Source organism: Ailuropoda melanoleuca, chromosome 7, assembly GCF_002007445.2.
Source record: "Ailuropoda melanoleuca isolate Jingjing chromosome 7, ASM200744v2, whole genome shotgun sequence".
NCBI lineage: Eukaryota > Metazoa > Chordata > Mammalia > Carnivora > Ursidae > Ailuropoda > Ailuropoda melanoleuca.
Genome location: NC_048224.1, coordinates 13,694,287 through 13,704,931, shown reverse-complemented (window position 1 = coordinate 13,704,931; position 10,645 = coordinate 13,694,287). Strand labels below are relative to the sequence as shown.

Genomic DNA, 10,645 nt, shown 5'->3' with positions numbered 1-10,645 from the left:
TGTTTGTAACATTTCTTAATATTTTAAAATCCTTTGGTAACATGGTGTTAAAATTTTGATCTGTTTTGTGTGCATGCATTCCTGGCATAGTTTCATTATCTATACAGATATGGTTTAGTCCTCATTCACGTGTTTCTAATAATAACTTTGTATGAGTCTCAGTCTTACTGCTGGATTTTATAGGTGCTTGTTTTCCTAAACTTCTAGATGTGGTTTGGTAGTTTCTCTAACTTCACAGAGCTCCTTCTTCTGTTGCTTTTGTCAAGTGCTCAAAAACTTGGCAGCTTGCTGAGTGGCTCACTCCCAAATGGTCTGGTTTTCTCTTTCCTTGCCTCTGTTGTTTCTATCCTGCTCAATTCTTTTTTTTTTTTCTTTTCTTTTCTCTATCCTGCTCAAATTTGATTCCAGTTCTATCAGTTTCTCCTCAGTGTAGGACCCTTTTCCAAAGGGGAGCTGTGCCCGGTTGGTTTGAAAATTACTTGTATCCTAGACTATTCGAGTGCCTTCCAGAATCTACTGAGGCCCTCCTCAACTCACCAGCTATTGACTTGGGCAAAATCCCCTCCAGTTTCCACTGTTGTTCTCAAATCAGCCTGGATGGCTTTCCAGTAAATACTTCTTGGTTATATTAGGAATCTTGATTGTTTTACTCTGCTTTCTCCCACACAAATGGTGCTACCAGACAGGTTTTGTGGCATTTGGTGGTTTGTCCTCATCTGCCTGTCTTCTGTGGTTTATGTCAATCAGTTTTATGTCAAATGGGGTTTTGATGTCTGTCTAGTAGCAGTGTGTGTTTTTGCAGGGGGACGAAGGGATATTCAAAACTATACCGCCATCTCTGCCTTCTTCCTGGAATCTCGTCCCCCTATTTTTGGATCATTTGCTACATCTTGTTAACTCTCCATACTCTTCATTCATCTTTCAATGAATACCATTGGTGTCTTTCCCACTCCCCCAATTTAGGAGGAAAGATAAATTGCTTCCTCCCCACTCCATTTGGAAGGCATTGCACCAACACAGTTCAAGCATGGGTAATTTTTTTAGGAACACCTCAGGCATCACCAATAGATACTCTCTCCTGGGGATAGCTGATTAACAGGCAACTAAGAATAAAGACTAGGAATGGAGGAGTATTTGGGAGCTATGTTGAGCATACTGTAAAGATCAGGAGACAGGAAATTTAGTGATGATGGGAAACCTGGAGCCTCAGTTGATCCTGGTTTGTAAATCCACGTTTATCCAGATACTTCCAACCTCTGCTTCAGTTTGCTCAACCGAAGCAATGTCCCTGTACATGAAGCATATATAGAAATCACCATAATCCACAGAACGGATGCAGCTATCTGTAAAATGATGGAGAACTTCTTGAAGCATTTGAATCCGTTGCTGTCAGGAAATGAGAGATTTCACATAAATGAATTCATTCTCCACCACTAGCTCCCTGGTCTAAAATTTTCATAAATCCCCTAACTGTCCTGCCTGCATTCTGTACTCCTTGCATTACTTATTGCTTACTATAGAGGGAGTATTTGTTTCCCCAGAATGTAATCAAGTTATTCCACCTTGCCTAAAACATTTCCATGGCTTCTATTGCTCCTGGGATTAAAAAAAACAAACAAACAACAAACACAAAACTTCTTAGCCAAACCCTGTGCTGTGTGGCTCCCACTTGCCCTCTGGCCTCATCTCAGACCATTCCCTGACCAGTCTCTAAACAGAAGGTCACATTGGCCTTTGGTCAATTTCTTTACCCTTACCGTGCATCTTCCCACCACAGGGCCTTTACACATGCAGTTCCAGCTGATCTTCCTTTTGATTTCAGCTCCACTGTCACTATCTCAGGGCGGTCTTCTCTGACCTCTCCTACATCATATATCTCCATATCATAAGAAGTCACGGTACTATGAACCTCTCCTCTGTAACACTGTCACCCTTGCATTTTATTTTTGTGTAATTCTCTGATTAATGTTCTTCTCCCCTAATTAATTGTACAATCCATGAGAGTGAGGATTATAATCTGTAGCAGCTCAGCTGAATTCTTTGCACTCAGTGGGGTTTTGATAAATTCGGGTTGAAAGGTAATGCAAAGTTTTCTGAAAACTTAAAAGTTATTACTTTATCATAATTATTATAAACTTGTATTAAAACCTTTAGAAATGTATCATATGCCTTCCTGTCTATAGAAGCAGGTTGTGAAAATTGTAATTTGATTTTTACTGATTCTTCTCTTCTTAAAATCGGTTATTATACTCTAGCAAAAAAAAAAAAAGTCTTAGGAATATTGAGATAAGACCATGTGTTTCAACAGTAACCTCCTCTGATTGCTTGACTTTTGTCCTCCCATTTTCCTTCCAGACCTCTTTCTAAGTTGTTGTTTGCATGAGAATGAAGAATCACATGTTTAGATTTGTTAGAACTATGTATTAAATAAGAATACTTTGACCCTCAATAATGATCACATAAGACCCTATAAGGGGAGCCACAAACTTTTATGCTCAGCTCACATAACATTCATTTTGTCTGCTTAGAGATATTGCTTAATCCATAGTTTTCAGGTATATTCTGGATAGTTGAGATTGCCAGATAAAACAGTAAGTAAGACTAATAAAGCTATGTGATGTCTTGCTGTATGTGGGTGAAGTCCTAAAAAAAATATTCAGATCAACTTAGTTTTAACACTATTCTATTTTACAGAGGGGGAAAAAAGGTAGGTGTCTTTTTAAAATCATGAACTGCATATATTTATTGTTTTGTGATAGTGTAATTGGGAATTAAACCCAATTCTTATGAAAAGGAAAACTTGTACACAAAGACACCCCCCGCAAAAAAGCCCCACATCATAATACTAAAAAAGAAAAATAAAAAATCTTTGCCAAGTGAAAGAATCCTGTAATGGCCAAGTTCTACATGATTGGGCTTACCTTTTTTCTCTTTAGAAACTGGGAATTCATTGAAACTATGCAAAACATTAGAAATCCTCATAGTTTCTTTATCTTTTCCCCCAATACATATAAAATAAAGTAGGACCTTAAAGAAAACAGATTTTAGAATCTACTAATTTAAATGACATAGGAAAACTGAAAGGGAGAACTGAAAGTGGGAAATTCCTCTGAAAGAGGGAGGACCATCCTGTATATATAGGCCACACTCATGGAAGAAGGGCATTCACACTGCAAACTCTTGAAGCCTTCCCTTCAGCACCTAGACGGGGGCAGGCAAGACTCTTCCTCTTTTCATCATGACCAGCAGGTGCATCCTCCAAACCGCTCTCCTGGTGTACTTCTCCACCACAGTTCTCGCCGTGAACTACGACTTGCTTCGATTCCAACTAAGCAGCAGCAGTGTGGAGTGCCAGAACCTCCTTCTGCAGTTGAATGGAACTACTAAAGATTGCATCAAGGACCGGATGAACTTCAAGTTCCCTGAGGAGATCGAGAAACCCCAGCAGGTCCAGAAGGAGGCCCTCCTATTGGTCACCCTTGACATATTCCAGAAGACCTCCGATATTTTCAGGAAAAATCTCTCGAGCACAGGGTGGAATGAGATCATTGTCAACAACCTCCTTGAGAAAATCCATTGGCAGATAGAACATCTGGAGGAAATCCTGGAGAAAATCAAGGAGGAGGAAAACTTCACCTGGGACGACAGGACCCTTCTGCCCCTGAAGAGATATTATCTAAGGATTGTGCGGTACCTGAAGGCCAAGGTGTACAGCATTTGTGCCTGGAAAATAGTGCGAGCAGAAATGCTCAGGAGCTTTTTCTTCCTTGATAAATTTACGAATTATCTCCCAAACTGAAGATCTGTCAGCCTCTGCCTCTGGGAATGGACGATGTTGATAAGGATTTCAGGCATTCTTGAACTCGCAGAAGCTCTGTAAGTGACTGACTAGCCAATGTGCTGTATTTGAAAGGACAAGGACTTTAGCTCTTTAAAATTAATTTATGCATTAAGTTATTTTTCCACCTATTTCAACTTTCACCCTGGAAAATAAATTTTTTTTTATGAAACAAAAGTCAACATAGCAGTTTATTTCAACTTGATTTCATTAGCACCGTATTAAAAATTACAGAGCACCTACTAGATGTTCTTTGTAAAATGTGCCTGCAAAATCGTATAGGTTCGGGCCTCTGCCTTCAAGGATTTAAGATCCAAAGGAGCCGTGTGGAATATATAAGATGATAGATGATAAGGGGAGATGAACCTTTCAGGAGAGTCAATGGGACCTCAGCCTCTTTGGAATTAAAATGGAAGAGGCAGGCAGGTGGCTCTGGAATTAGGACAAGGGGTTCTGCTGCTTCGGCTCTGCTCCTGCTCTGTGCCTGCTTTGTGCCCTCAGGCTCTCTGACCCTAAAGTTAGAATTTGACTGGCTATCAGGGCAGCTAGAGGAATATTTTGGCTCTTGCGTTTGCCCTGAACTCATTCCTGTTATTTACAAGATGCTCTGCTTGCCCCTCTTCCCAACTCTGCAGGATTTTAAAATATTTATGTGCCCCCCTAAGCTAAGGTTGAGAAGTCCCAGGCACGTCTGTGACCATGTTAAAGAGCAGTCCTTCTACTGTACTCTTCCTGGACAGCTAAAATAAATGGGTGTCTCAGTGGAGTTGGGGGTCTCTGTCTGCTTCTAGGGTACAAACACCAGAGGGAGAAAGAACTCTGCTTTAGATTTCTGCTCTCTGGCCAGGTTTTCTCCTCATTTTGTCAGAAAAGAATTTTGCTCCTGGTCCCCGCTGCCCTGTTCATACAGAATTCCAGGACTACCTTATCTCCTTTTCCTGATGTTCTGCATCTCTGAACCACGAGCCCCCTAAAGCCAAATCCGAGACAGGCGTGGCAGATTGAGTCATTTCTGTCAAGTGGAAAACCAGGAAGCCTGGGGAAAGGGAAATTCAGGTGAGATGGAGAGTGCACTAACTTTTCTCAGGGCTTACACTGAGAAAATACAATTTTCCCAGGAGCTCTCCAGGCACCTGGCCAGCATGTGCCAATTGGCCAGGTTTCTCTCTTTGTACTGAAACCCTTGGGAATTTAGATTATTATGGCTGTTCCTGTCATTGGCAGCTGCCATCCAGGCGCTGTGCCCCCGTATGTATGTAATTGGAAATAAGTCCTTCTCACAAGCATGCCTCAGGTGGGCACAATTAAATTATTGCTGTTTTACAGTTCCAGAAACGAAGTCTCAGGTTTAGCAACTGCCCCAAGGTCACCGTAGCTAAATGCATGGGGGTTTAAAAAAAATACAAAGGGCAGAATCATATAAGACTTTGTTCGTATCTAAGCATTTTCTCCTAGAGCAGTACAGAAGTCTGAGTTCTCTTTAAGGGATTCAGCCTTGAGAAGAAACCTGTCAGGAGTTTCAGAGAATACATTACACAGTACAGGGCAGACAATGAACTTGGGACTCCCTCTTCTGACTCAAGGCCGGAAACACATGGGCTGTGGAACCAAGAAGTGCTATATTCCCTCGTGGATCTACTGCCTTTGTCCCAAGACAGTCGAGGTCCTGGTGAAGCAAGAAAATTCCCTGTCCCCAAAACTCCTCACACTCCACTATGCTGCCCCCAGCTCTGCCAAAAGCCTTCCGCAGACATGCTTCCTTTTGCTAGGGATTTAAAGAGAAGATGGGCACGGAGAAATGCAGACTATGGGTCGTGGTTAGAACAGCCGAGAAGTCTCTCTCAGCAATGGGCCCCAACTGCCCATCATCTCTAGGCTGAGGACACTAAAGAAGTCTCAGCAATCAGCTCTTCTCGGCTCATCATGAAATTGGCCCAGACCCTGAGAGGCTGGAAAGGTCTGCTCAGCATGTGTCCTGGGGGCCAGAAGGCCAGAGGAAAGACTTCTTCTGAAGAATTCTAAGTACCTCTGCCACAGCTGAGTATGTCAGCCCGTCTACAATACCAGAAGTACGTCCATCACCGGGAGAGCAAAAATGAGAATTAACATTAATTCCAGTAAGGATGGGGAAGGCTAGCTCAAAAGCACACGTGTGAGCAGGTGCCTATGCTAAACAGATAGCTACAGAACAGGAGTAAAGTTGTTATTTGAGCCGGCACCAGAATACCTCAAAAGAGAGCACTCGTTTAGGAAAATACCGAGAAGCCTCTAGAGATTGTGATCTGCCAGCACAGGGGGTATAGTGACATCACCAATGGTATGTTTTTGTGTGTGTCTGCTTCTGAGGAGGAAAACCCACAGACAGAAGCCCGTCAGCTGCCCTCGAGTTGTGATGGCCCCTGGAATGAGACGGCAGTGAAAATGTTCTGGAGAGGGCAAATACAGGGCTTTTAAGGACAAGGATGTCTCCCGTGCAACTGGAAATTACATTCAGTGTTGTGATGACACCATCTCCCCCAGACCCTCAGTGGAGATGGCCACCCACACGAAGTCCCCCGGTGTGCAGAACTCATAGAGGGTGTCCAGGTCCGTGTTTGAAATAGCAGGGGGGGGCGAGATCGGGTGGCCAGACATCCACACATGAACCAAATTAGTTAGGACAGAAGGCGGAGACATGACATGCAGCCACTTTGCCCCCTCCTACCTCCTGCCTGAGCAATCCAAGGAATTCTGAGGACTCTGGGCCTCCACAGACAGGGATTAGGAGGTGGGAAGTTTTACCTCGCTCTTAAGCACTTAGAAGGCTCTGGCAAGCGTTTGGGTTACATATAAGTACAGAAATACTGCCCCACCGTATGGACATGTAGACACAGGGCAACCACGTATATTTGTATTTTTCGCAGTTAACAAAGCTGATATTGAGGCGCTTTGCATGTCAGGCGCATTTAGGTACTCAGATACATCTGATGCAGGGACTTGTTCATAAAATACTCTTTAAAAAAGGAAAAGGGGGAGCCTGGGTGGCTCGGTTGGTGAAGGGTCCAACTCCTGATTTCGGCTCAGGTCATGGTCTCAGGGGATCTCCCCAGGGTCAGGTTCCGCACTCAGTGGGGAGTCTGCTGGAGATCCTCTCTCTCTCTCTCTCTCTCTTTCGCTCTCCTTCAGCCCCTCCCCCTCCCAGGACTCTCCCTCTCTCTCTGTCTCAAATAAGTAAATAAATCTTTTTAAAAATGAAAGAATAAGCCACAGCTGGCCAAAAATGTTTGCAAATCACAAATCTGATAAAGGATTTGTATCCAGAATATATTTTTTAAAAAATACTCTCAAAACTCACCAATAAGAAAATAATCAACCCAATAAAAGATGGGTGATATGTTCGAGTGGATACTACAGTCAGAGATACATGAGTAGCAAATACGTACATGGAACTACTGAAGCCTTCTTCGTGGATTGATTGATTGATTGATTGATTGATTTTGTGGCTTAGGCCAGATAATGAATGTGAAATGGTTTTTGATTACAAAGGAGCCCATTCCACTGTGAGGACCTACCCTAGCCACTGCCTTTTCTGAGAAAAGTCCACCAGCCATCCTGGTCGGCTTGTGTATGTGATACACTTGAGGTCTGCCAGCAGAAGAGGCAGGGCCTTGATCGGTACCCACTTCTGTCTCGATTAGTCCGGCTGTGAGACATACAGAGAGAGCCAGCAATTGGCAGTGACGTCAGAAGGTGAAGGGCACCCAGGACCAGACCTTGCCAATTCCAGACCTTTTCTCAACATCTGTTGTACTGATGTAATAGAGCCTCAAAAACTGTTTTATGAATTTATTCTTTCATCCTCAGTGTTAATTGTTGCTTCTCAAACATCAGTTTAACTGTCTAAAATCTTCTAGAATAGTTTAAAATAATAAACTCTGAGATTGGACTAGAATTGTCAGTGTGGACTTATATTCTCCTAATTTAGGTGGGACCAAGTTAGTCACTTAATATGTGAATTAACTTGATGGTGCATACACCAGACATTTGTTCACTGTCAAACAATTACCACCGAATCAGTGGTAATTTGGCTTCAGTTGACATTCTATTTCAAAATTCCTGCTTTACTTTATAATTCCATGTAGGGTGTTCTTAGGAAACCCAAAATGCATTATTTAAATTGTATCTCCCAACAGTTAGCCTAGAAATAAGAGAGAAATGAAGCTAACTTTGAAAGACCCTCTTAAGAAAATGAAAGGACATGTCACAGACCGGGAGAATATATTTGCAAGTCACAGATCTGATAAAGGATATATCAATTCATAAAGAACCCTTGAAACTCAGTAATAATAACCTCTATTAAAGATGGACAAAAGATTTCAACACTTCACCAGAGACAGCACACAGATGGCTAATAGATGATTAACATCATTAGTTATTACAGAAATGCAATTTAAAACCACAGTGAGGTGCTACTGCATGCTTATTAGAAGGGCTAGACTCAAAAAGACTATCAAGTTTTGGCAAGGACATGAAGCAACTGGGACCCTCAAACACTGCTGGTGGCATAACACATGGTACAACCACTTTGGAAAATCATTTTTGCAGTTGTTAAAAAGGTAAATATACACCTACCATATGACCCAGCCATTCCACTCAGTTGTTTACCCAAGAGAAAGGGTTTCCATGCACAGACTTGTATGTGAATGTTGGTAGGAGCGTTATTTATAATATCCCCAAAACTCAAATGTCCATTACAGATGAGTGCTTAAGGAAATTGTAAGGGCGCCTGAGTGGCTCCCTCGGTTAGGCCTCCAACTCCTGAATTTGGCTCAGGTCACAATCTCAGGATCTCAGTGCCGTGAGATCGAGCCCTGTACCAGGCTCTGTACTCAGTGGGGAGTCTGCTTGAGATTCTCTTTCTCCCTTTCCCTCTGCCCCTCCTCCTGCTCATGCTCTCTAAATAAACAAACAATCTTTAAAAAAAGAATGTATCCATATAGGGGACTACTATTAAGCAATGAAAAAGAATGAATGGCCAATATACATAACAACATGGATGAATCTTGAATAATTATGCTGAACACAAGAAGACAGATTTTATTTTTTATATATTTATTTTTTTAAGATTTTATTTATTTGAGAGAGAGAGAGTGAGCACGAGCAGGGGGAGGGGCAGAGGGAGAGTGGCAGGGGAAGCAGACTCCCCACTGAGCGTAGGGCTTGATCCCAGGGCCCTGAGATTTTGACCTGAGCCACAGTCATATGCTTCACAGGACTGAGCCACCCAGGTGTCCCTAGTCTTTCCTATTTTAAAAGGTTGCCCAAGAAGTGGCTCGACAGCTTCACATTCTAAAACTCTGAGAAGAGCTCAGGGCACTCTATGTGTTGCACACCCCCACCACGTGTGGGGTCGTTTCAAGTTGCAGAATACCAAGTCCAGGGCTCATGAAACTGCCTCGTCTTTTTTTTTTTTTTTTTTTTTTTTTTTGGCGGTAAAAAATACATGACATAGTATTTACCATTTAAACCACTTTTAAGTGTACAGTTCTGTGGCATTAAGTACCTTCACATATTTGTACAAGCAGAACCATTTTTATCTTCCCCAACTGGAACCTCGGTACTCACTAAACACTAACGCCCCATCTTACCCTCCCACCAGCCCTTGGCAATCACCATTCTACTTTCTGCCTCTAAGTGCTTCATATAAGTGGAATCATGTAATAGGTGTCCTTTTGCGACTGGCTTATTTCATCTTGCACGGTGTCTCCAAGTTTCATCCATGTTGTAATGCGTGAGAGTTTCCTTCCTTGTTACGGCTGAATAATATTCCGTTGCGTGTCTGTATCACATTTTAGTGACCCGTTCATCCACTGAATCCACTGATGGACCCTTGAGTTACTTCTGTCTTTTGGCGTGAAAAATGCTGCCAATACCTGCTGGGTCCCAGCTTTCACTTCTGTCAGATATATCCCTGCAAGCGAAATTGTTGGATCATATGATAATTCTCTACTGAATTTTTTTGAGGAATCACCAAAGTGACTATTTTTAAGTTCTGTCTTCATGGTGCAAATATTTGCGATAATAACAGAATGCAAACACAACAATGACAGCCACATTTCTTAAAGACATATGTTCTGAAAGGGACTCTGCTATGTGTGTTATAAATACGCACCATCTTATTTAATTCTCCTGGAGACCCTAGGAGGCAAGTATTAAGAAAACTAAGCCTCGGTTAGGTTTGTGCTCTCGCCGCCTTTTGGCAGTAGCGGCGACGCGAGGGCTCCCGGCCGCCCGTGTTCGCTGGGAATCCAGCTCGTCCAGGGCCGTGATCGCCCCGTCCGCTGTGGCAGGAAAGCGGATGCCGGAACCCACCACCGTACGCTGGCAGGAGGACCCGGATCCGGAGGACGAAAACCTCTATGAGAAGAACCCAGACTCCCACGGTTATGACAAGGACCGTGTTGTGGACCTCTGGAACATGCGGGTCGTCTTTTTCTTTGGCTTCTCCGTTGTCTTGGTCCTTGGCAGCACCTTTATAGCTTATCTGCCTGATTACAGAATGCAGGAGTGGGCCCGCCGAGAAGCTGAGAGGCTTGTTAAATACCGAGAGGCCAATGGCCTCCCCATCATGGAATCCAACTGCTTTGACCCTAGCAAGATCCAGCTGCTGGAGGATGAGGAGTGACCCGTTGCCAAGCGGAGCCCAAGAAACATCACCTTCTCCACCGCCTGCCTATCATTCTGCCCTTTCTTCAGAGCACCTAATTAAAGGGACTAAAAGTAAAAAAAAAAAAAAAAAAAAAAAAAAAAAAAAGGCTCATAAGGGTT

At 43.0% G+C, this 10,645-nt stretch overlaps 2 protein-coding genes across 2 annotated transcripts; both read left to right on the top strand.

The window, feature by feature from the left end:
- Positions 1 to 3,238: 3,238 nt before the first annotated feature.
- Positions 3,239 to 3,799, top strand: IFNB1 (interferon beta 1). The gene has a single exon (XM_002918529.2). The coding sequence runs from the start codon at positions 3,239 to 3,241 to the stop codon at positions 3,797 to 3,799; it is 561 nt and encodes a 186-aa protein (XP_002918575.2).
- Positions 3,800 to 10,054: 6,255 nt separating this feature from the next.
- Positions 10,055 to 10,599, top strand: LOC117802920 (NADH dehydrogenase [ubiquinone] 1 beta subcomplex subunit 11, mitochondrial-like). The gene has a single exon (XM_034663697.1). The coding sequence runs from the start codon at positions 10,176 to 10,178 to the stop codon at positions 10,500 to 10,502; it is 327 nt and encodes a 108-aa protein (XP_034519588.1). The 5' UTR covers positions 10,055 to 10,175; the 3' UTR covers positions 10,503 to 10,599.
- The last annotated feature ends 46 nt before the right edge of the window (positions 10,600 to 10,645 follow it).

Excerpts from the sequence above, each read along its gene's own strand:
- LOC117802920 (XM_034663697.1), top strand. The coding sequence starts at position 10,176 with ATGCCGGAACCCACCACCGTACGCTGGCAGGAGGACCCGGATCCGGAG.
- IFNB1 (XM_002918529.2), top strand. The coding sequence starts at position 3,239 with ATGACCAGCAGGTGCATCCTCCAAACCGCTCTCCTGGTGTACTTCTCC.